Source organism: Prionailurus bengalensis, chromosome E3, assembly GCF_016509475.1.
Source record: "Prionailurus bengalensis isolate Pbe53 chromosome E3, Fcat_Pben_1.1_paternal_pri, whole genome shotgun sequence".
In the NCBI taxonomy this organism is placed as follows: Eukaryota; Metazoa; Chordata; class Mammalia; order Carnivora; family Felidae; genus Prionailurus; species Prionailurus bengalensis.
In genome coordinates this window covers 19,877,763-19,903,067 of record NC_057357.1, presented here as the reverse complement: position 1 = coordinate 19,903,067, position 25,305 = coordinate 19,877,763, and the positions used below count along the sequence as shown (strand labels likewise).

Genomic DNA, 25,305 nt, shown 5'->3' with positions numbered 1-25,305 from the left:
TTCAAGTATCCCTAATTGTCTCAATTTATTTATTTGTTTTTAGTGTACACCCAAATTAGTTGGCATAGAGTGCAACAATGGTTTCAGGAGTAGATTCCTTAATGCCCCTGACCCATTTCGCCCATCCCCCCCTCCCACAACCCCTCCAGTAACCCTCAGTTTGTTCTCCATATTTAAGAGTCTCTTCTGTTCTGTCCCCCTCCCTGTTTTCATATTATTTTTGCTTCCCTTCCCTGATGTTCATCTGTTCTGTGTCTTAAAGTCCTCATATGAGTGAAGTCATATGATAATTGTCTTTCTCTGACCAATTTCGCTTAGCATAATACACTCTAGTTCCATCCACGTAGTCGCAAATGGCCAGATTTCATTCTTTTGGATTGCCGAGTAATACTCCGTTGTATGTATATACCACATCTTCTTTATCCATTCATCCACCGATGGACATTTGGGCTCTTTCCATACTTTGGCTATTGTTGATAGTGCTGCTATAAACATGGGGGTGCATGTGCCCCTTCGAAATAGCATCTCTGTATCCCTTGGATAAATGCCTAGTAGCGCCATGGCTGAGTCATAGGGTAGTTCTGTTTTCAATTTTTTTGAGGAACCTCCATACTGTTTTCCAGAGTGGCTGCACCAGTTTGCGTTCCCACCAACAATGCAAAAAAGATCCTCTTTCTCTGCATCCTCGCCAACATCTGTTGTTGCCTGAGTTGTTCATGTGAGCCATTCTGACAGGTGTGAGGTGGTATCTCATTGTGGTTTTGATTTGTATTTCCCGGATGATGAGTGATGGTGAGCATCTTTTCATGCATCGGTTGGCCATCTGGATGTCTTCTTTGGAGAAGTGTCTAGTCATGTCTTTTGCCCATTTCTTCACCGGGTTATTTGTTTTTTGGGTGTTGAGTTTGAGAAGTTCCTTATAGATTTTGGATACTAACCCTTTATCTGATATGTCATTTGCAACTATCTTCTCCCATTCTGTTGGTTGCCTTTTAGTTTTGCTGATTGTTTCCTTGGCTGTGCAGAAGCTTTTTACTTTGATGAGGTCCCAGTAGTTCATTTTTGCTTTTGTTTCCCTTGCCTCCGGAGGCGTGTTGAGTAAGAAGTTGCTGCGGGCAAGATCAAAGAGGTTTTTGCCTGCTTTCTCCTCGAGGATTTTGATGGCTTCCTGTCTTGCATTGAGGTGTTTCATCCATTGTGAGTTTATTTTTGTGTGTGGTGTAAGAAAGTGGTCCAGGGTCACTCTTCTGCATGTCGCTGTCCAGTTTTCCCAGCACCATTTGCTAAAGAGACTGTCTTTATTCCATTGGATGTTCTTTCCTGCTTTGTCAAAGATTAGTTGGCCATATGTTTGTGGGTCCATTTCTGGGTTTTCTATCCTGTTCCATTGATCAGAGTGTCTGTGTCTGTGCCATAAAAATTGGGTTTTTAAAAAATGTTTGTTTATTTTTGTTAGAATGCAGGCAGGGGAGGGGCAGAGAGGATGGGGGGGACAGAGGATCCGAAGCAGGCTCCACGCCGACAGCAGCGAGCCCGATGATGGGCTCAAACCCACAAACCCCAAGATCACGACCTGAGCCGAAGTCAGATGCTCAACCAACTGAGACACCCAGGTGCCCCCCAAATTGTTTTTTTTTTATAGTTGTTTTGTTTGGATTAAGACCAAACGTGGCAGTAGCTTTGAAGTCAAAGGTGCAACTGAGGTACAGCCGAGTCTGAGCGACCTGGTGGCTGTGCCCCATGGCAGGGTCTGGGCAGCCTCGAGCCTGGGGAGCACCATGCATCTTAGTAGGGTGGCTGGTGGGAAGGGGACCGACCCAGGTGCGTGACCTCGGGCTTGGTCTAGGCCACTGTCAGTCACCGGAGGGTGCTGAAATCTGGGAGCCGAGTCCACACTCAGGAGGTTAGGGGCATGGTAACCTTGAGAGCCCCAGGAGTCCTGGGTCTGAAACAGGCCCCCAGCCTGCAGGGGCAGGAGAGGCAAGCAGAGAATTCAGCCTTCGGAGAGGGGGCCCAACAAGGTGTTCAGGATCCAAGCAGCAGGTTGGGGATTCAGGACCAGACGACCTCCCAGCAGGGAGGAGTGCACAGATGTAAAACCAGGACAGAAGCCGAGACCCCTGCCCTGGGCTGTGCGGACTGTAGCGGGAACAAGTGGTAGCTGGGCTAGACAGATGTCTGAGTAGGGGAGGGCTGCCCGCAGGCAGGTGCCGGTCTCAGTAAATCCTGGGCCCCCTAGGGGTTGGGGCTCCCCCTCCCACCTCCTGCCTGCCTTGACCAGCATTGACTGAGTAGCTGAGCCTACTGATTAAAGTTCTCAGTCCCAGAGATAGAGTATCAGTCAGGATTCTCTTGGTAGCAAAGAACAGAAAACCTAATTAAAACGGACGTAAGCACAGGGTGACTCAGTTGGTTGAGCATCTGACTCTTGATTTTGGCTCAGGTCATGATCTCATGGTTTGTGCGTTCGATCCCTGCATCAGGCTCCATGCTGACAGTGCTAGAGCCTGCTTGGGATTCTCTCTCTCTGCCCCTCCCCTGCTCACACGCTCCTGCACTCTCTTTCTCTCTGAAAATAAATAAATAAACTTAAAAAAAAAACTGATATAAGCACAAAAGAGAGTTCATCAGCTCATGTAACAAGAGAGTATAGGGAATCTGGCTTCAGGCATGGCAGGATCCAGGAGTTCACATGATGTGGTCCAGAATCTACCTCCCTCTACCATGCATCTCTGCTTTCCTCTATATTGGCTTCATCCTCAGTCTCCAAGGGGTGGCACTTAATGGTGTCAGACTCCTTATTACATCAGCCCTTGCAGAGATTGTCCTCCTGAGAGGCCCAGATCTAGGACACGCCGGCCAGGCAACCTGGGGTGGGGTTCACGTTATCCCTCTGAAGAGAGGTTGGGGGAAGGACGGATGCCTGGTGGAAAACTGAGGTACTCTCTCCACGAGAAGGGAACACGTAGGAAATGATATCCAAACGAGGTCTTTTTGCTTTTTCTCCAAGAACACAGAAGTCACGTGCCGTTGGACAAATTCATCGGCTCCCAGATCTAAACCTTCCCCAAAGCTTAACTTCTGAACCGAGCTTCCTTTCATCCTGGCCCCCAGACGCTTGTCTTTGGCATTTCTGCCCAGCAGTCCACGGACCCTCCCAACTCCGCATCCCCGAGCCCAGGCTGGTCTGTCCCAGCCGGTCTGGTCCCCTGCTCCCTTTTGCGGCCTCCCACCCCTGAGTCCTCCTCTTCTCCCTCTGCCCCTCGCTGGGCATCCCTAAGTCCTGCTATTTCTGTGGCCAAAACCTGTCTCCTTCAGGACCCAGCTGCCCCTTCGGCCCGCAGACCCCCGAGCGAGACGCCCCCCATCTCCCTCTCTACTTGCTTAGCCTCTCAGCCCTTAGCCTCATCAGCGGGGGCTTATCGATCGCCCACACTCCGCTGTTGTGCTGGGGCCAGGAATCAGATGCGCTGTCTACGCCTGCCAGCTCACACCCAGCGGCATCAGAAACGAACCACAGTTCAACGAGGCCAGTGCGGTGACGTGGGATGAGTCGGGGCATGAGCCGGGGACCTCGCAGCTGCAGGAAGCCTCCAGGGAGAGTGGCACAGTCCCCTGCCGCGACCCCTCCCTGGTCCATCCTGGGAAGAAGGCCACCACGGAGGCTGTGTCCCCGGCCAACCACAGGCCGCTCGCAGACAGATTTCAGCCGGCTCCCAACGGCCTTTGCAAAATTCTTTGCGTTGCCAACTTTGAAAAGTTGGGCAGTTTTACATGAAAATGGGGATTTTCGACTTTTATTGAGAAAGGAAGCTGTGGCGACCCCAGGCCACATCCGCACCTGGGAGCCTTTGCAGAGCTCCATCACGGCGCCACCGTCCTCCCCGCCCCTGCTAGTCTCCCCGGCACAGTGACACGGGCATCACACCATGTCGCCCCTCCCACATGCGATGCTCTCCCGGACCCTGCACGCCTGTGCGTGCGTGTGTGTTGCGGACCTCCCCCGCTCCCAGCCCCTCAGACCGGCCCCTCTGGCTCTTCCGTCCTTGCCCAACTCTTCTCTCCCTCTGGTCTCCATAACACTGTCCTCTTCACTACGCCTTTGCTCCTGCTGTTCCCACAACCTGGAGTGCCTAGCCCATCTTATTTAAAAAAAAAATTTTGTTTAACGTTTATCCATTTTTGAGAGAGATCGAGTGCAAGTCAGGGAGGGGCAGAGAAAGAGGGAGACACAGAATCCAAAAGAGGCTCCAGGTTCTGAATTGTCAGCACAGGACCCGACACGGGGCTCGAACTCACGAACCTCGAGATCATCGCCTGAGCTGAAGTCAGACGCTTAACCCACGAGGCCACCCAGCCTGTCTTATCACAGACCCCGCCTTTCGGGGACGTCAGGGTCCTTGTGTCTTCACACACAAGCCTCCTGCGCGCCTCTAGCCTGCCCCGGGCCTCTTGTGGCATCTCCGGCCGCACCCTTCCAGGCACCAAGTCACACGCTTCCCCAGGTGTTCCTCAGTCTGCTGAGGCTCCGATATCCCCGGCTTGTGCCCCCTGGTCAAATCCGCCCTGCAGGTGTAGCCCTGCAGGGGGTTGTACAGCTTGTGGACCACTTGACGACGTTTGAAAATTGGCTCTGGGTGAACTGGCCACATTGCCCGTGTGCCTCGGCCCGGAGGTAGGGGAGTCCTGACCTGAGACAGGGAGAGTGATGCTAAGCCCCACGCTAGAGTGGATGGGACTCTTCCTGTGCCTGCTGCCAGCCTCTGCCTGGAACAAGGGAAGCAGGGAGTCTCCCGGCCATGTTAGCCCTGAGTAGCAGCCTTGGCAGGTACATACGTCCGGGGCGGTGGAACGGGTTTAAGACCATGATGGTAGCTTACATTTCGTGAGCACGTGCTGTGTGCCAGGCAGTAGGCAAAGGGACTTTGCATGTATCAGCCCAGTTCTTCCGTCCAGCCATCCTATAAGATGGGTATGGCGTGATGGGCTCCATTCTACAGATGGAGAAACTGAGGCACTGAAAAGCAGAGCAACTTGCCCGTGGTATGGCGTGATGGGCTCCATTCTACAGATGGAGAAACTGAGGCACCGAAAAGCAGAGCAACTTGCCCGTGGTATGGCGTGATGGGCTCCATTCTCCAGATGGAGAAACCGAGGCACTGAAAAGCAGAGCATCTTGCCCGTGGTCACATGACTACCACGCGGTCTGGTGCCCATCACATGGTCCTGCCTTTCAGTGGAGACTGTGGTCACCGGAGAGCTGTGCCCCATCAAGGCAGCGGCCACTGCCTTTCAGCCCTGGCCGCATGATGCCAGATGGCCTCAATGTTCAAGAGAGGCCGGAAATGCACATTGTTACGTGAAAGCTCCCGATCTGTAGATCTTATTGACTCGTTCTGAAAATTTTAACTGCTCCGGGAGCCAGCCCGGCACAGATTTAGCCATAGAGCTGCTTGTGACCCGATCTGTCAGGTCCCGTCCACGTCTGTTGTCCTGAGTGTGTGATGTTGGGAGGGTCAGAGTGCTTGGCCCAGAGCCCGGCAGGTACTAGGTGCTTGTTAAATGTCACGGTGCCTCACCGTCTTCTTCAAGTTTCTCCATCACAAAAATGGTTTTCATTGTCCTTCTTCTCAGGGGACATGTGAAAGGCCCCTGAGATCTCTTCCCCATGAAACATTCAGGTTCAGGTGCTCCGGGAAGGAGCACGTTCAGTTCCCAGAGCTAGGCCCCAAGATACCTAGGGATTGGGCCTCTTCCCTGTCCTTGAAGATCTCACATCCAGGTGAGGACAGGCACGCACATGTGGACACTCAGCAGCTGAACGTCCCCACACGTTCAGCTGCCCACATCCAGCTTGTAAGCCCAGCTCCGAGAGCCCAGAGGAGGGGAGGAGGGGCAGACAGGGAGGGCCGAGGGGTTCCTGGACGAGTCAGCCCCTGAGCCAGGTCCCGAAGCCTGCACGGTGGGTCCCGGGCAGCAGTGGCTCAACCCCAAAGCCCCCCTCACCCCCGCCCCTGATAAGCCTACTGTCAGGGTAAACCCCTCCCGGTCCGCCCAAAGCCCCTAGCTCGTGACAGAGCCTACGGAGTGGGGCCTTCAGGATGGCCCCCCCAGGCTGCCCATGAATGAGGCCCAGCCATCGTGCCTCTGGCCCAACTTCAGTTGGGTGCCCAGGGAAGGGTCTGCTCTCACGGACCCTCCAGGGCATTCAGCATGTCGGCCCAGCCGGGGCTGGCTCCAAATGTCATTCTGCCGGCGGTGCCTCAGGCAGGTGTTTGTCTCTGGGGAAAGCACTTCATGAATGCAAATACCCACGGAGCTGCACCGCCATTAATCTTTGCTGAGCAGTCGTGCGCTCATTGGAAGGGGTATGTCACTCGACACCGGGGCCACGCGGGGAACTGGCCTTGCAGAGTCAGTCAAATGACTTAGATTGGAATAATATTAATACCGATGTATTAAAAATGCATGACTGTCTCAACATGGCTGGTTCTCGGCGCCTGTAAAGAAGGAAGATACAGAAGGACGACAAAGTCGGGATGTGGACGAGGAAGGATGTTCCCACAAATCACATGCCAACCGTAGGGTTTCACGAAGCGTCCTTTTGAAAACCCATTATGGAAGGGGTTTGAGGCAGCATCGACAGGGGCATAAAGGTAACTCTAGTTAAGCAAGGGAGAAAACATGAGCGCCAAGGAAACAAGTGTACACACACACACACACACACACACGTGCGCGCGTGACTCTTAAAGATTAAGGCGGTAGGCAAAATTTCACCCTGGACTTCTTGGAGGCCAGGCCAAAGCAGGAAACAGTCAGGACTAAAAGGCTGCTTATTGGAAAGGGAGGAAGCAGCCTGGTTCTTTAGAAGCGGGAGAATCTTCTCCGCATATCCACGTCCAAAGACATACCACATACAGAGCTTTACTGCGGGGACCCCGAGCAATAGGGACGCGCAGAATCTTCCACACTGCACGCGTGCATCTCACATGGTGTCTAACCCCGCCCCTGAGCTGCGGTGACGGGGACATCAGTATGTACGTAGATACAGAGAAAAGATCTGGAAGGGCACATGTGCACACACTCCCCACCCAGTGCCCACAGCGATGGCCCCCGGGGGTGAGGAGGGAGCCAGGGTGGGGACGGGAGAGACTGGGTCCACGGGGACTTACTAAAAGCTAGACGTGGAGTCAGAGCTCCAGCCAGGGCAGGGGATTCTGCCCGTGGCCAGACCTTCTCTGGATCTAGCTTGACCCCAAGGGAGATGCCAGGCAGAGTGGCTAACCGCTGGTGCGCACGAGCGGCGTGACCTCAGGGAAGGCTGAGCCTCACTGTCTTCATCTGCAAGATGGGTCCTAATGCCCACCGTGCGGATTTGCTCCAAGGGCTGCGTGAGATGATGCAGCCTTTTAGTTTCTTCACCCTTGGAGTCCCCGGAGAAGTGACCACTGCATGGTTCCCTGCCAGGGAGCCCACTCTGGTGATCGTTGGACCAAATCCACCCACAGATGCTGCTTCTTTGGCCGCAGAGGGCTGGAAACGTCTCAGATTTAAGCACCATCAGGCAAGGCCTGAGCCTCCCAGCTCCCCACGCCCCCCATCACGCCCTGAGGTCCTACGTCAGTGCATCTGTCTCCCACCTCCCTGGCCCCTGCGGGCATTTGACGGTGCACCTGCTTCCCTCCTTCTGTCCCCGCTCCGCCAGACGCCTTGGGGAGAGCTGGGGCAGCGGACGGCTAGAGGTCAGGCGGTGCTCCGGGCCGTTCGCGGAACGTACACGAACACCCTCGGAGAGCCGGCCATCTCATTATAAGAGCCGCGGTGCCCACCTCCTGGCCGTGCCGGACCGAAAGCCCTCTCCCCACCACCCCCTCCCCTCTTGCAATGAGAGTTGCTGTCTCACCAGATGTTTCCGTGGCGGTAATTGTGCAGAACTAGTCATTGAAGCTGCCCGTGCTGTCCTCCTCGAATGGCTCTTTCCTGATTAATTCCCAGCACGCGCTTGCTCTGTGCCTCCGCTAAACAGAGAACACATCCATATACACATGTAAAAGAGTGGTTTGAGAATCGACTTTTCTGACAGTCGGCAAATAGTAGCCTGCCATCCTGCAATTGGATGATTGAAGCCGGGTTCCTGTGGTGTAGCATGGGCTTGAGGGCCCCTCGTTCTAAATTGCTGCGGAACCTCTGCAGCAGTAGCTTGGTGAACTAGAAATTTAGTTAGAGCTTACTCGCCCCGCTTCCGGAAGGCAAAGGGCGGGGAATGAGTGTAGATGGACACCCCTGGGGTCTCAGATCCCGTACCTCAAAAGCAGATCAGAAGCCAAAGCGAGGTGGAAAATGATCCAGCGGTGAAACAACAGGCCACCGTTTTTCTCCGATCAGATTTGTTCTCAGAACGTCGTCAGAGAACAGTGCCATCCTGGAGGAAAAGTACCTGCGTTTGGGCACTTTTAGTTCCAAAGTCAGTGTTGAGTGCCAGCCGTGCGCCAGGTACCTGCTGGGCCCTGGGATGGGATTGGCGGGGCCTCCGCTGTCTTGGGGCTGGAGTCTGAGCGGGGGAGACCGTAGCTAAGCTAAAGAGCTGATAAACACGACCGTTTCAGAGACAGGAAGGAAATCAAACAGGGCGATGGGAGAGACAGGGGGCCGGATGGGGTGAGGGCTCGAGAGAGGGGCAGGAAGATCTCTCTGGGGACAAGGAAGAGCCCGCCTGGCAGGTATCTTGGACGAGACTGCTCCAGCCCAGCCCACAGGTCCCCAGGTGGCCGTGAGCCCTGCGGGATGACGGAGCAGCCATCAGACCTGTGTGTTGGGAGTGGAGGGAGGAGGAAGAGTGTGATAGGAGCCGGGGCAGAGGTCCGCAGGGGCCAGATCACATAGGCCTCGTCGGCCCCTGAAGGGCACTGGAGTTTATTCTCCGTGTAGTGGAAAGTTGCTAGGGGGTTTTAAGCAGGGGGTTGCCATGACCTGTTAAGTTACTTCAAAACAAAACAAAACAAAACAAAAAAAACCCTGGCTGCTGTGTAGACAATCAAGTGTGTTTGTGTTGCGGGGGGCACGGGCACAGCAGAGAGGAAGCAGAGGCCAGGTAGGAGGCTGTGGTCATTGTCTCGGGGAGGATGGCGGCCACATGGGCTGGGGGGCAGCAGTACATTCAGAGATGAGAGGGCCGAGATTCAGGAGGGGTTTTGGAGGGAGCCCCTGGGGACTTGTGACATAAGAGAACGAGAGGAATCAGGACTCCGAGGTTCAGGCATCTCCCCTGACCGTTTTTAAGATGGGTGAAGACCAGGTTTGGGAAGACGGAACCAAGAATTCTTTGCGGGGCAGGGGCGTCTGGCTGGCTCCGTTGGTTGAGCATCCGACTCCTGATTTCAGCTCAGGTCGTGATCCTGGGGTTGTGGGATCGAGCCCTGCGTCGGGCTCCATGCTGAGCGTGGAACCCTCGTGAGATTCTCTGTCTCTCTCCCTCTGCTCCTCCCCCCACCCCCTACCTGTGCACTCGCTCTCCAAAAGAAAAGAAAGGACTCTGTTTGGGGCATGTTAAGGTTGGGACACCTGTTGGATATCCCAGAAGAGAGGTCACGCGGTCACTTGGCTTGCTGGAGAGTTCGGGGTTGGAGATTAAAATAATCAGGAGTCAAAAAATAAAAATAATGTAAATGAAATAATCGGGAGTCATCAACGTGATGATGGTGTTTAGGGCCATGGGCTTGGATGAGACCACCTAGTGAAAGGGTGCAGAGGAATCCGGAGGCCTAGGATTGAGCCCTGGGGCAGCCGAAGAGGAGGATCAACAAGGAGCCTGGGGCTGCAGCGGTGAGAGCTGGAAGCAGGGGAGAGACCAGGGGAGCGCAGGGCCCAGGAGGCTGGTAAGGAAATCTACCGAAGGGGAGTAAGCCGTCACCCCCAACTGAGGACCGTACATCTCCCAGGGGATCCGGCAGCCTGCTGGACCCTTCAATTTATTGTCCGAACTGGGACACTTCAGAGGGTGGAAAGTGGACTTTATGAGTGATGGCACCGGGACAACAGGAGGAAATCCCAATTGTCCCAGACTAACAAGGAGGCTTCACCCCCCCCCCCCCCCCCCAGCGATTGGTGCCCTTGCCAAGCAGGGGACCACGTAGAGGTGGAGGCAAAGGCCAAGAGGGAAGGCGGGGAGGCGCAGCCGTGACAGTGACCCTCAGAACTGAACAAATTGTGGGGCATCCCTGCAGCGGACCACTCCTCAGCAATTAAAAGGAATAAAACCACTAATTCACACAACGCAGGGAACCTCAGCTATGCTGTGTCAGAGAAGTCAGCCCAAATAGTGCAGGACTCCTTTTATACGAAAATTCTAGAAAAATGCAAAGTGATCTGCAGTGACAGAAAGCTGACGGGTGGCTGCCTGGGGGTGAGGGGGAGCGGGGAGGGTAGGATTCCAAAGGGGTACAAGGAAATTTGGAGGTGATGGATGTGTTCCTTAGCTTGACTGCGGAGCTGATACGCACCGTATACAGGTGTTAGAGCTTACCAAGCTGTATGCTTTAAACACGCATGGTTTACTGTATGAAGTATGTATTCTCTCATAAAGCTGTTTTTAAATTTTCTTCTTAAAATTTATTTTGAGAGAGAGAGCGAGAGAGCAGAGGAGGGGCAGAGAGGAGAATCCCACGCAGGCTTCGCGCTGTCAGCGCAGGGCTTGGTGCTGGGCTCAAACTCGTGAACCGCGAGATCGTGAGCTGAGCTGAAACAGAGTCAGACGCTTCACGGACTCAGCCAGCGAGGCACCCTGTAAAGCTGTTTGTAAAGACAGAGTTTTGCTGTAAAGAGGAATGGACAGTCGGGGCGGTAGCAGGAGGAGGTGTGATTATGTTTTAAGCATGAACAAAGGAACATTAAATACCTGCATGAGGCAGGGCATGAGTGTCGTGGGGAGACGGGAAGGCTAAGCCAGGGATCCTTCCGTGAAGGTTACTGTACGTATGTCATGCCGAGGAGTTCGGAATTCATCCCATCGGCCTGAGCTTCTCCACCTTCCAAGGAATCGTCCGGAGAACGTGTTACCGGCACAGCACCACACCACATCCCCTTGCCCGCCCCCCCCCCCCCCCCCCCCGCCTTCCCATAGCAGCTGAGGTGAGACTGTCCCCGGGCATGCTGACAAGGCACCGCCTCCAGTGCTCCCAGATCTCTCGGCCTTTCTGCTCAGGGTCTGATCCCAAAGCCCCAGTGGCCTCAGTTTGTGTGGTGGGGAGTCAGTGCCCCCAGGGGCAGCCTTCAACAGCGGGGAAGGGGGTCAGTGGACAGACACCCCAGCCTCCTCCCGCCTTGGGAGGGATACTTCTGAGTTGTGTTCTGTGGGTTCCTCTGAGGGCCCCAGTAGAGTGGAACACCGTGTGCACAACAGCGGGGACCAGCTCAGAAAAACACTGGGCGGGGGGGGGGGGTGGTTCTCCTGCCCTATCTTACTCTCCCAACTCCCTCTTGGGAACAGCTTTCACATAAGCAACCTGTACTCAACCCTTGTCTCAGGCTCTGCTTTCAGGGCACCTGAAATGATATCTGTGGAACCAGGGCTCTGCATTTCCTGTGCACATCAGGCTTTCCTGGCACAGAGGTCCCAGGAACCATATATTAAAGAACAGGCAGTGAAAAACAAGAACAATTTTGGAAAGGGGAGTGACTGGGCCAGACCTGCTCTTGTAGAGAACGAACTCTGGCAATGTGAAGTTGAGGTTGAAGGCAGCAAGAGACAGGAAGCAGGGAGACCAATTAGCAGGCTATTACCAATGTCCCAGCAGGGAGCAGTGGTGAGAAGGCAGCAATTGGGGCCGTCTCTTTGTGAAAGTCCTTTGATTTATAAAGTATGTAACAGTTCACACAGAAATGACACCAGCCTTATTTAACATCCCCGGTGCTATGGTTTTTTTTAAAGCTTGCGTTTCCAGCATTCCACATTTTTCTTTTTGATCTTCCGCTTCCAAAATGTGATACGTCAGCCTGGTGCCACACAGCTTCATTTTGTTAAATTTTGTGTTTTCAGGATCTTGACATTGGTGCCAAGCACATGAAGCTTTATGTCAATAAAAAGCTCATCTTTGATGGCACGTTAGACAAAGGAGGTGGAGAGGGCCCAGCTGACCTGAGCGTCCTGGTTGGCCAGAAAAACAAGAAGGAGGAAAGAATGGAGAGGACCGTGGGTGCCCCCTCGGGAGAAGGCGGAGATGCCTGCAAGATGGCTGGCACAGATGGGGCCCACTCACAGCCAGCTGGAGCAGCGGTAGATGTGAAGGTTTCTTCCCAAGGAAAGTTATTTGGCGAAAAGATGAATCCTCCCGATTGCACGAAAGACAATTCGTCCAAGTTAAACGAAGACACGAGCTTATTAGCAGCCCCTGCCCCGATGCCGGCCTCGATGGGTGGCGTGCCCCGTCCTCCTCCCCTCCGCCCAGCTGCGGAATGCCCTGCCCTGGACCCAGAGCCCTCTCTGATCCAACAGCTGGAAAACCTCACGGGCAGAAAAGTCTCCGAGCCACCAGCAAAAACTCCCTCCTGGTTGCAACCTTCTGCCGCTGGGAAGGGCAGGAAGCAGGGAGGCAGGAAGCCAAAACCCCTGTGGCTGAGTCCCGAGAAGCCACTGGACCGGGAAGGCGGGCTTCCGTCTGATGACGTCATTGGCGCCAGGTGTGAGGGTCCTAGAGAGGCTGAGATCGGGGATAAAGGCCCCAGGCGTGAGCAAGGGCGAGCAAGCAGCTGGAATGTCATCGCTGGGGACAGAGCCCAGAAGGTGACCCCCAACGTCTGTGACGACTTTGACATCTTTAACCAGCCCTCCAACAGAGAGCGCCCTGCTAGTGGGAGGAGGGGCCCGAGGAAGGACGCCCTCAGCAGCGGTCACAGTGATGGCCAGCCAACCAGCAGAGGTAAGCTCGAGAAGCGGTCTGACCCGGGTGCCATTGTCCCCATGATACCATTTTGCTCCATGGACCCCAGATAAGGGCCTCCTCATCTGCAAAGCCAGGGGGTTCGGAGGGACAGAGAGAGAGAGAGAGAGAGGGAGAGAGAGAGAGAGGGAGAGAGAGATTGAGAGACAGAATCGGAAGCAGGCTCCAGGCTCCGAGCTGTCCGCACAGAGCCCGACCCGGGGCTCAAACTCACGGACCCGAGAGATCATGACCTGAGCGGAAGTCGGACGCTCAACCGACTGAGCCACCCAGGCGCCCCTCCCTTCTCCTTTTGTGAAGAGAAATCAGAGACGTACAATATTATTTTTCAACATTGGCAACTGATGGATATTATTTTTAAACCACTAGGTGGGTCAAAAAAAAAAAAAAAATCTCCTGGGAGGACTCACCTGTTTTGTCAACTTTGCAGTAGATTATACGTGAGCAGTCTGAAAGGAGGGTGCCGAAGACTGGGTTTCTGACTATTTGCACTCAGATCTGGCTACCGGGAAGGCGGGCAGCATAGCAGCTACGAGTCGAACCATTTGAATCCAGCCGCTGCGACTTTGAGCTCTGGTACCTCTGGGCTGGGACTTACAGAGCCTGGCATGTCCACTTTCTGAGCCTCAGTGTCCTCATCTGTAAAATGGCACCAGTAACACCCATCCCCGTGGGAGAATAAAATGAGGTCATACGTGTGCAGCGTCGGGCACAAAAAAGCACCCGGAAGGTGTGAGCTGTTGCTCTACATCACCGTCACCCCCCCGCCCTGCCCCGCCCCCGGGATTCTGCCTCCTGGTGTATCTGTGTGCAAAGCCAGGGAATCTATTTCCTAGCGAATCAGGTCGGCATGTCTGTTATTACTGTCCAGAAGACAGACCCCGGGGCCCCTGGGTGGCTCTGTCAGTTCAGCTTTGGACTCTTGCTTTCGGCTCAGGTCACCATCTCATGGTTCGTGGGATTGAGTCTCTGGGATTCTCTCTCTTCCTCTCTCTCTGCCCCTCCTCCACTCGCTCTCTCAAATACACTTAAAAAAAAAAAACACCACCCCCACCCCCCCAAAGGTCTGCATTCAGCCCACGTCCACACTCAGACATGCAGAGAATCGGTGGCCTCTTGCAGACCCCCGATGTCACCTGGGCCACCCAGGCAGGTCCCTCGGACTCAAGGTGCCTTTCCATGTGGGCGAAGGGCTCCCTTCTTCCAGAGCTCCTCCCCCCACCCCCCACCCCCCCCCCCGGAGTTAACCCTGAGACTGGGTGTCAGGGAGGAGAGCAGAGCAGACGTGGGGGTGCTCTTTGAGGGTAGGGGCCGTGTCTCATCTGTGTCAGGGGCCCCGCGGGCCTGACACATGGTGGGCCCTCTGCAGTGGGGGAGGGGAACTGCCGTGGCTGGATGCCTGACGTGTGTGTGTGTGTGTGTGTGTGTGTGTGTGTGTGTGTGTGTGTCAAGCTGGGCTCTCGTCCAGGCACGTTACTCAAATGATCCTCATTTCCTCCTCACACCAGCCCCATTTTACAGCTAAAGAAAATGTGAGGTTTAGGTAACCCTCCTCAGGTCACGCAGCCAGGGAGGGTTGGAGCGGGATTTGAACCCAGGCCAGCCTGCTCCAGCATCCGTGCCTCAAACTGCCACCCCTTTGGTGCCCCACCTCCGCAGCGCCCCCCGGCCGGGGAGAGCCGGGCACTGCGGAGCCTTCCTGGTGAGACAGACCCCGCGCAACCTCTGGGAGCTCCGAGGTGACGGGTGTTACTCCGACTTGTCCACGTTCAGAAGATTCTTCTCTCATGTTAATCTCTTTCCAGGCATTTCACTGCTCGGCTCAATGACACATTAAGAACCGGGCCCTTGAGATTTAATGCTTGTTAAGCCAGTCATGCTAAAAAGGAAAGTTGCTTCGAAATTTTAAATTACCCATTACGTAGAGCCAAATCCCGCCGCCGTGCCCTTCAGGAAAGGCGCAAGGCAGAGCCCTCCAACGACGCTTGTAGAATGGGTGACCGCCTGAGTTCTTCCCGGGGACTGGAGTCATGGTGTCACCGAAAGGCAGAGCTTGGAAATCCTTTTGTCTGACAGGGCCTCTCAGTACAATGGCATCCACATCTTGGAAGGGTCCGCATCAGGGGTCCATTGGCTATGGGGGAACGAAATCACGTCTGCCCGGTGGGAGCACTGACCCTCCGGAAAGCCGGCGGGCGCCCAGGAGACGTGGCCGCGACTCCCCGGGGCTGCCGGGCCCTGCCTCTGCCACGTTCCCTCACTCTTCCTCGTGAGGTCAGCTGCCCCTGCTCTTTCCTGGGGGTGGGCAACGGCCTCCCCGCCGGGGAGCAACGGTTTCTGGCTGTGGCTCCCCAAGTCTCACGGGAGCCGCTGATTGGTCGCCTTGGGTCAGGTGACCACTCTTGGCCCAATCGGCTGTGGCTGGAGGCTGTTCACCTTGAACACGTAGGGCTCTGTCGTGTCTACGTTCGTTTTCATTTCCCGTTTTAGTAACAATCAGCCCATACCCCACGGGGGTGCCGTTGATTTTCCTAAGCTCGAGTTTAGAACTCCGTGCTCCATGTTTACGTCCCTCCGCCAAGAGGTAGTTTTAAACCTCAAATCCGCCATCTCATACGGGTACCCCCCCCCCCCCAAGACTGTGTCGACTGCACGTGAAAGCAGCAGCAGCAGCTTTGTGGTGTTCGTTCGGGGCTGTGGGCGGGGAGGTTGACAACGACAAAGCGCGGATCACGGCAGCTCCCCAACTCCCGGGGAGCAGTGACCGCGTGTTCTCCAGACAGAGGGAAACGTGAGCCAGCCTGCTGTCACATCCGAGAGGTCCAGGTGAAGGCCCGCACGTCTCTGCGTTCGAAACCCAGAGCGTACATCTCGAGGAGAGTAAGTCGGGAACGCAGAGGCAGAGTGAGGGCAGAGTCCTGCCTTTCTTGGCCACCCAGGCCGAGTCCCTGACACATGACGTCCGTTCTCTCTCCTCCGCGCACTTGCAGACCAACCCCCAGGCCATTCATTTCAGTCAGTGGAAATCAAATCACAATAAACTGATGTCACGACGATCCATATGGGAAGTTCCTTCTGCCAGATGTTAAGCCTCGCGCCTGGAGGAAAAGAAGGAAGAAACTCCTAGGGTCTTTTTGATGGCAGATGAGGAGGGGAGAGGACAGGTGCAGGAGAGCTGACAGGTGGAAGCCGGGGGCGGAGTGGGGGGGGGGGGTCCCTCGGCTCTGGGCCTGAACCCAGGGGTTGCATGACGGCGACACCAGCCAGCCGTCCCTGTGCTGGCAAACATGAACTGAGCACTTACGTGCGCCAAGGTCTATGGGACACACCCGGGGAACGGGGCAAAGGAGGAGGCGGGGACAAGATGGGCAGGCACGTGGGGCTCCGGGAGAAGAGCATTCCTGGGAGAGGACACTAAAAGGATACGCAGGAAGAGACTTGGGGTGTCCATGGAACAGAAAGGCCGGCACGGTGGAGCTGATCATCAGGGAGGAAGGTATGAGGTGTGGCGGCGTCGCGAGGAGTCAGATGCTTCCCAGCACGGTAGAGACAGTGGCAGTTGGAGGGTTTGGTGACAAATTCCCTTTGAGGCACACGGAGTTTGGAGTGACAGAATGGACATGTCTCGGCCTTCCGAGGGGTCTTTGGAACTGGACGGTGGTGGCCGGGGGAGACAAGCCAGAACTTGATGCAGAAAATCGAGCAGTGCCTGCCTGGCAGCCAGGAGCTGGCTGGGTGAGGCCAGAGAGGAGGACCGGAGGGGGCCGAGGCCTGGGGCAGGGCAAGGGCGTGGGGAGGCTGACAGCAGCAGAAACAGCAGCGGAGAGCCCGGAAGTGCCAACGCTCCTGAGCGGGCGAGGAGGGACCGCCAAGTGGAGGGGCTGTGTCTGGGATGTGGGGCACGGGGACTGAGGAGAGATCGCGTGCACGGAGTCATCGTGTACGTGCAGAAAGTCAGCGCAGGGGAGGGTCGTGGGAATTATAGGACTCCTATGGAGGCAAGGGACAGAAAGCCGCCAGGGGTTTGGCTTCAGGCATGGCTGGATCCAGGGGCTCAGATGATGTCATTGGGGCTCTCCATCTCCTGGCTCACGTCCCCGGTGTTGGCTTCGTTGTCAGGCAGCCCCCCCCTCCCCCACAGCGCAGCAAGCTGGCCAGCGGCACTGCACGCTCACGTCCGATATCCTGCAGCAGACGGGAGCCACTTTAAATTTTTTTTTAATGTTTATTTTATTTTTGACATTGAGACAGAGCATGGGCGGGGGAGGGGCAGAGAGAGAGGGAGACACGGAATCCGAAGCCGGCTCCAGGCTCCGAGCTGCCAGCACAGAGCCCGACGCGGGGCTCAAACCCACGAACTGTGAGATCATGACCTGAGCCGAAGTCGGACGCTCAACCGACTGAGCCACCCAGGTGCCCCAGAGGAGAGCCACTTCAAAGTGAGCCCCCCTCTCTCCATAGTTCCCTTCCCAGCCTAGAAGGGCACCGTCGGGATTTGCCTCATCTGGATGGTCTGAAGGCGGGGTGATCCCCAAAGGAAAACCAGGAGAAGGGCAAGCGGGGTTTGGGTGAGCCCAACAGCAACTCCACAAAGAGGCCCCGGCTTGCAGGGCTTGAGGGAGAAAGACCACGGTGGCCGCAGCAAAGGGAAGGAGAAAATAGGGGGGACGGTTGGAGGAAGTCATGAGATCAGGTCTGGCTTCCTTTTTCTTTCTTTCAGGTGGGAGAGATTTACGCGCATCTGCAGGCGGAGAGAGGGCAAGGTGCCAGTGGGGAAGAGATGATTGAGTGTTCTGGAGAGAGGGGATAATCGATGGAGCCGGGCCCCCTAGGAGACAGGCAGAAAATGGAGTGCAGGGCACCGTCCGATATGAAAGGAGAAAAAACAGAACGTCAGTGTCAGCTGCTGTTTTTCCAGAATGACACCCTTACACGGCAGTTAGCCGTGGCGTGGCCGCGAGGGCGGGGCCGCTGCTTGGTGCGCACGCTGGGCCCTTTCTGTTCCGCGAGGAGGAGAGCGCAGCCTTCGGAGCGCGCCTCTGAGGGCCCGACTGTGTTCTCCGTGTGCTGGGGACGCGGGCTTCCGATCTGGAAGCCAACCTAGCCACGCACAGAAGTAAATCCCTTGCTTGTAACATACCTGCGTGGTTGGCAGTTTCTATAGCACCTTCTGCCGGTTATAAAAATAACACATCCAGGGAACTCGGAAGATCAGGTGACAAAGAAGCTAAAAGCCCTTCCTACTCCCGTCCCAGAAAGGATCGTGGTAACACGTTGGCGCGCACCGCCCGTGCTAGGATCTGCTGCATCTGACAGTCGCGGGTCTGGCTTTTTCCCGCTCGGCGTTCTTTCACGAGCGTTCCACCTGCCGTTAGGCAGTCTTTGAAGACGCTGTCCAAGTCACGTGACGTGACAGGCTCAGAGCAGACCCCCTGGCTGCTGACTCAGGCGCGACTGGCGGTGGCGTGACCCCCGCCCGTCCTGTGAGTGTCTGACACGCCGGATGATTTCCAGCAAAGGTTGTCACACAACAGAGTGTCTTCCCTCGATTTGCATGGCAGTTGCCTTAGGAAATTCAAAGCGTCTTATCGGGAGAGGCCTGGGTGGCTCAGTTGGTGAAGCATCCGACTCTTGGTTTCGGCTCAGGTCATGATCTTGTGGTTTGTGAGTTCGAGCCCCGCGTTGGGCTCTGTGCTGACGGGGCAGAGCCTGCTTGGGCTTGTCTCTCTCTCCTTGTCTCTCTGCCTCTCCCCTGCTTGTGCGCGTGCTCTCTCTCTCTCTCTCTCTCTGTCTCTCTGAAAATAAATAAACTTAAGAAAAAAAATTCAAGGTATATTGAAAAATACTTTGCTTTTTGTAAAACAGTCAGATCCTAGACTTGAGTAACCATCGTCAATTTTTTACCAACCTGAATGTGGCATGTGACAGGAGGCCCCGACTGTCCTGCACAGGGCAGGATACTAACATCCCGGTCCCACCCATCAAAGGCCAGCAGGGCCTCTAGGCATTGAGACCCCAAGAGCCACCCCACTGATCTCTAGAATGCCGCCCCCCCCCCCACCCGAGGGCGACCCCACCTGGCCGAGAGCCCCTGGGTGAGACAGCCTGTAAAGGTCCCTGCTTGCACACAGGGCACTAATGGGGCTTCACCCTCCTGTGTTCTTCCAGAAGACGCCCGGTCCACCGAGACGCCGCCACGACCCCGGTGGTGCAGTGAGCAGGAACACACGCTGCATGAGTCCTGGGACTCCCTCAGTGCCTTTGACCGCTCCCACCGGGGACGCATCTCCAACATGGAGCCGCAGGGGGACATCCTGGACGAGTTCCTGCAGCAGCAGAAGGCCAGCCGGCACGGCGAGCAGCCGCCCCCGTGGAAGGAGGAGAAGCTGGGGCCAAGGAGAGGCCGGGAAGACAGTCCCGTAGAGACGGACGACGCGAGTGACTTTGAAATCCCCGTCTTGCCTTACGGACAGCGCCTGGTCATCGACATCAAGTCGACGTGGGGGGACAGGCACTATGTCGGCCTTAACGGAATAGAAATATTCAGTTCCAAGGGGGAGCCGGTGCAGATCGCGAACATTCAAGCCGAGCCCCCCGACATCAATATTTTACCGGCCTACGGGAAAGACCCCCGCGTGGTCACCAACCTCGTCGACGGGGTGAACAGGACCCAGGACGACATGCACGTCTGGCTGGCCCCTTTCACACTGGGCAAGCCCCACACCATCTCCGTAGACTTCGTGCACCCTTGCCAGGTCGCCCTGATCCGGATCTGGAACTACAATAAATCTCGGATACACTCCTTCCGTGGCGTGAAGGACATCACCATGCTGTTAGACTCGCAGTGCATCTTCAAAGGAGAAATCGCCAAGGCCTCGGGGACCCTGACAGGAGGTACGGTATGTCTGTAAGAATGTTCTGGAAGCCTCTACCTGCCACCCGCTGAGGCTCTGAGGAAACACTAAAGACCCTGGCTCGCCAGTGACAGATGGGTCTCTCCTCTTCCTAGGCCCGGCCCACTCCTCCCCTTTTGCAGCACGGGGGTGTGCGGGCGTGCACGGGAGAGCTGACCTCATTTAAACGCCTCCCCTGGGCGCTGGCCCCCCTCAGCTTCCCTAGAGCCTCAGTCGGAGAAGGGGGAATTCTTTCGCAAGCGACTTATTGAGGGGGTGCTCCCAGGAGAGCCTGTGGTCCAGGGAGAGAGACAGGATAGGAATGAGGGGAAGCCAGGCAAGGATACGATTTGGGAGAAGCCCAGCCTCAGCCCGATCCCAGAGAGAGCTCTGGAGCTTAAACTGCAAAGTCCGTCCTTCCTGAAAGCAAAGCAGAAGAGCTCTGGAACCCTGCAGGCTCCCCGGTTTGGGGGTGTCACTCCCACGCCCTTCCAGGCAAGCCTCCAGCCCCCCAAAAAAGGATCGGCAGGGATCTGGGTGGGGGTCCCAACAGCATCCTGCCAGGATGCCTCGCCCACACCTAAAAACATTACCTACTTCGGGACCGATCACCATGACCCTCCTTAGATTAGATGCCTTCATTGATCTAGGCCGCGGGAATCCCATGTGCGGTGGGTGAATAATAAATAATGAGGTTTGCTTACACAAATCGGGGACGGTGGGTGGTTTGGGATTTTCTAGCACCAGGGTTGATGGGTTTGGGTTCCCGGTCTACAAACTATTTGGATTTGGGGTGGGTCGACTCTTCTGTCTTCCTTGTGACCCATCCAGCCCCAGAGCACTTTGGAGACACCATCTTATTCACGACCGACGATGACATTCTCGAGGCCATATTCTGTTCTGATGAGACATTTGACGTGGACGTGGAGGGTCCCTGCAGCCTGCAGAGTGGGGAGACGCTGAGGAGGCCGAGCACCGCCGACAGCGAGGGGGAGGAGAGGCCCTACACCCAGGCCGGCTCATGGGCCGAGGACCGGGTAGGACTGGCGGGGGGGGGGGAGGGGGGGTGCGGGTAGGGGCAGGGGGCACCCCCAGAGGGATTTCTTCTCCCAACTCTGGGTATAACAGGACGAATGAAGATAGATAGCCTTTAAGCTGCTGGTGCTACTGTTTTGACATTTCCCATTTTTCTAGTTCATTTTTTGGCCCTGTGTGTCATATTTCACTTTCTAATTATTTTTTATTTTTTTATTTTTTTTTAAACCAGAGTGAAGAAAGTATCCAAATTTTAATCAAAGCTAGGAGAAAGCGGTCCTGCGTCGTCTCTGTAATTTAGAGGTTGGCAGTCTCAGGGGAATTTTTGCTTTGGGTTGTGTTTTGATCACTCACTGTTGTTTTTGACGGAAAGGACTAGAAACGCTCTTAATGGGCAGACTTAGAATTAAAATAATGATAATCCCAGCGATTGTTTCCCACACACGTATAGTGATCTTGTGGAGCGCTGTGTATACTATGCTTAACCGGGTAGAGACCATTAAAACCCCCATGTAAGAAACCGAGGCTCAGACAGGTTAAGTGAGTTGCCCAAGGGCACACAGCAGGAGAGTACCCAGGCTTGAACTTGAATGTATGACTCCAAAGTCTGTGTTGGTTTTTTTTAAGGTTGTTTTTTTTTTTAATGTTTATTTATGTTTGAGAGAGACAGTGACAGAGAGAACGCAGGGGAGGGGCAGAGAGAGAGGGAGACACAGAATCGGAAGCAGGCTCCAGGCTCTGAGCTGTCAGCACAGAGCCGGACGCAGGGCTCGACCTCACAGCCCGCAAGATCCTGACCTGAGCCGACACTTAACCGATTGAGCCACCCAGACGTAACTCCAGAGTATGTGTTTTAAACTCATAAACCAATTTTTTCAGAAATGAAAGACGACCTTCAGGGAAAGGGTCAGTCCAAGTGAAGGACCAGCAATCAAGAGAACCAGCGTCCCCAGGGATGTTCTTGAGGCCCTGAGGGGGAAAAGGAGATGGTTACAGAGGGTGGGGGAGAGGAGAGGGGTCCGCTGGAATCCAGAGGACAGAAGGCGGGGCCTGGCAAGGTCAGGAGGAGACAGGAGTTGCTTGTTCATCTTGATAATTGTCCTGATTTTTTTTTTTCAAGAAAAGCCAGAAACCTGGGTTTTTATGTAAACCGCCCCAATTAAAACCTATTGGCAACTAAGTGGAAATGCTTTCAAACCTTCTATGAGCCGTCCCAGGAGGCTCAGGGAGGGTGGAGAACAGGGCAGCGACCTTCCCTGGTGACCCGAAGCTACTCGGTGTCATAGATGCTCCTGGCGGGCCACCCTCCCCACAGCCAGGCGGGAAAGGGCCTGAAGAGGCTCTGTCTAGGGGCTGGGCCGAAGGATCCAGTAGGTTGTTCCTGGGCTCCATGCTGAGCCTGCTTGGGATCCTCTCTCTGCCCCTCCCCCGGCTCGCACACGCGCATGCTCACTCTCTCCAAATAAATAAATACCCATTTTTAAAATGAGATGCCCAGGCCCCGAGGCTGAGAACCACTCTCTGTGGTTGAAATTTTTCACTCTCCTTCTCTTCATCCCTCCCTCCTGATCCTCCTCTCTGCCTCCCCCCTCCCCCCGCCAGCACCCTAGGTAAACCTTTATTGGGTCCTTCCCTATTCCAGAAAATCTGATCACTTTAGCTGGTGGCGTCAGACTCCTCCCCAACCGGAAAGAGCTGCTCGTGAGGACTCAGACACTTGACGGCTGCCCATGTTACCAGCCACAGAGCTTCCACAATGGTAGAAAATGCAAGAAAAGACACAGATCCCCGTGGACAGCAGTATCTGGGAAAATGGCTAGCCAGCTGTGCGGGTATCACAAAATCACCTTCTTCCTCTCTGCTTCTCCCCCAACCCGTGTGTAGGTCCCGGAGCTGGAGCCACCACTCAGTCCGCCTGTCCCTGAAGTAACCACCCCAGAGCCAGGCATCTACCATGGGATCTGTGAGTATCGTCTCTTGGGACGATGTCCCGTGGAAGGAGGACTGTCAGGGGTTCGGGACAGTCATGGCCACTTGGGGCAGGGATCCCCTAGACGGTTGGGCAGGTCGTACACTGCACAGAGAGGCCAAGCCGTGGATGGAGCCACATCATTTCACAGAAGGGGATACCCGTCTGCAGTTGGCCTTTTCCGGAAGGGCACTTTTGCATCTTGCATGCAGACACCTTATGTGTTAGTTGTGGCCCTGACCCAGGAGGCTGCAGCCGGAGCCCAGAAAGCATAGGCCAAGCAGACATAAGAGCAAGAAGAGACCCAAGGCATCTGTCGTCCGGTGGTTTGGGCTGTCCCTTCAAACTCATGCACAAAGGAAATCTGCGTCCTCCCTGCTCCAGGTGGGGCGGGAGTGGCAGGAATCCTGGCCCGGGGTCCCAGGTCTTCTGAGAAGTCTGGATTTTTATGTGAAGTCTCCAGACTTTTTAAGCGTTGGTGGACTAATTTTATGCTATTTGTAAATACCGCATGAGCCAAACGGAACGCCTGTTGTATATCCAGCCAGCGGGGTGCCAGTTTGTGGCCTCTGAGCAAACCCCATCGCTGCGTCTGTTCCCTCTTCTTTTCCCACTCACCCTTCCAGCCAGTTCCTCCCTTACTCTGTGTGCGTCCCACCAGCACCTCTGCTGCGTCCCGGGGAATCTTCAGGCCCAAGGTCCTGGCTGAGCAATCTCCCCCCTGTCCCATTCCCTGTCCCCCATGAAGGAGGCCCTGGCGGTCAGTCCTTTGCAGCCACACCAGCTGGACTCCCTCTTGAGGGAGGGCAGCGAGCAGGACAGGCAGAGGGAGGGGCCGGGCCTCATGCCGTGACCTCGGGGCCTCTGCCAGCTGCACGGGGAGCTGTGGAGCCGCGAAGTCCCCTTGGACTTGTCCTGCATTGAGTGAGGGGACCGGGCCTCATACACCCGTATCTACGGGTGTCAGGACTCGCGGGGAGCGGTGAGGCCCAGGGCAGCGCGTGTGGGAGGACTCAGCTGTGAGCCGTCAGCTCTGCTCTCCGCTGGAGGAATGAGCCCTGCGGTCCTGGGCTGGGACCCGGCTGTGCCCCCACCGCATCCTCCGCGCCCCCTTCTCAGGGCATTGCTGCCACACCCAGCTCCCCCCGGAAGCCTGCCCACGTGCCGAGCGAGAGCCAGCTCTCCCCACCTCACTGCACAAAGACGAATTCCTCTTAGAAGGGGAAGATGCCTCCCTTTGAATCCCCGCAGATCCTTACATTCCAGAACACTCTCTCAACTGACAGCAGAGAATTTTTTTAGAACCAACCTAGTGCAGGCGAGAGCCTGGTTTGGGGCTTGGTTTTGTCCCCCGTTCGGGCACCATGCTGAGGCTTTCCTGTGTCATCTCACTGAACCCTCAGTTCTCATTCTGTCCGCACAGCCGGATTCAAGTGTGCGAATGACCTCATCTAGCCTAGGTGTCTCCCTCCCGCTCTCTGCCCTGTCTCACTCTCTCTCGTCTTTCTCCCATTCAGACCCTGGCCACCCAAGAGCTTCTGGAAGCTCTGGCTTTACGTTCCCGTTCTGCCCGGCAGACCCAGATAAATGAGAGTTTCTGTTCCCATTGAGTCCAACAGCGTTCCAGAATCATGTCTCCTGGGCCTGGCTTGGGTCACGTGCCCATCCATAAACCAATGACCGGGGCTCACCACAGCGGGGAGGGAGTCGGGGTGTGGGATGGAAAACTCCGTGCAGCCTGGGTCAGAGGCGCATCCCTGAAGCCAGAGGTGAAGGGTCAGCCCCCCAGTGTTCCAGGAGAGGTCAGAATGCCAAAGCCAGAAGAGGAAGGAAGGAAGGCTGGCCAGCAGCAGCCACTGCCCCCTTCATCTGATGATTTCCCCGAAGATGCTGTCTGTAAATGTCCTTCCTGCCCAACCAGCTTCTGACCTTTCTTGGAAATGTGATTTCAGTGCCTCTGAGAGTTTTGCCCCAGAGTAGAGCTCTGAGCCCTTCTTGCTGTAGGGAAAGTGTGATTTTCCTGCTTCTCTACTTGGTCGGGAGAAGAGCGTCCTGACCGAGCATCCTCTGCCCTCTCGGAGCCCTGCAATTTCTGCGTCTCTCTTCCCCGAACGTTTTTGTTTCCCCTGCTGTCTCTAAAATCCTAAACCCACTTCGCCAGCCTGCGCAAGTGGAGAGAGCTTTGATAACGTGACCCCGGGGGGGGGGGGTGCGCTGGGGTTGGTAAATATGGCCAATCCTATTAATGTTTTGAAAGGGGATATATGACTTGCTAATTTGCAGATGACACTAATTTGGGGCGTTTTGCAAATATCAGCAGTGATGAATAGGAAAGTAGCTGAGAGAGTTGAAATGTGGAAGAGAAATAACAAAATTAATTTCCATTTATATAAATACTAATTGATACACCAGAGGAAAATGAATGTGGAGCGTGAATATTAGCTCAAACAGGAGCGCGGGCGCCTTTGGAGCC

At 55.5% G+C, this 25,305-nt stretch overlaps 1 protein-coding gene across 3 annotated transcripts in view; it reads left to right on the top strand.

Moving 5' to 3' along the window:
- The window catches only part of LOC122471525 (katanin interacting protein), a 194,466-nt gene that overhangs the window by 148,026 nt on the left and 21,135 nt on the right, over positions 1 to 25,305 (top strand). For all 3 annotated transcript variants that reach the window (XM_043560246.1, XM_043560244.1, XM_043560245.1), the window contains 4 exons: positions 12,035 to 12,914; positions 19,104 to 19,829; positions 20,660 to 20,865; positions 22,748 to 22,826. In XM_043560246.1, the coding sequence (XP_043416181.1) occupies positions 12,035 to 12,914; positions 19,104 to 19,829; positions 20,660 to 20,865; positions 22,748 to 22,826 (1,891 nt within the window). The remainder of the gene's footprint in view (positions 1 to 12,034; positions 12,915 to 19,103; positions 19,830 to 20,659; positions 20,866 to 22,747; positions 22,827 to 25,305) is intronic.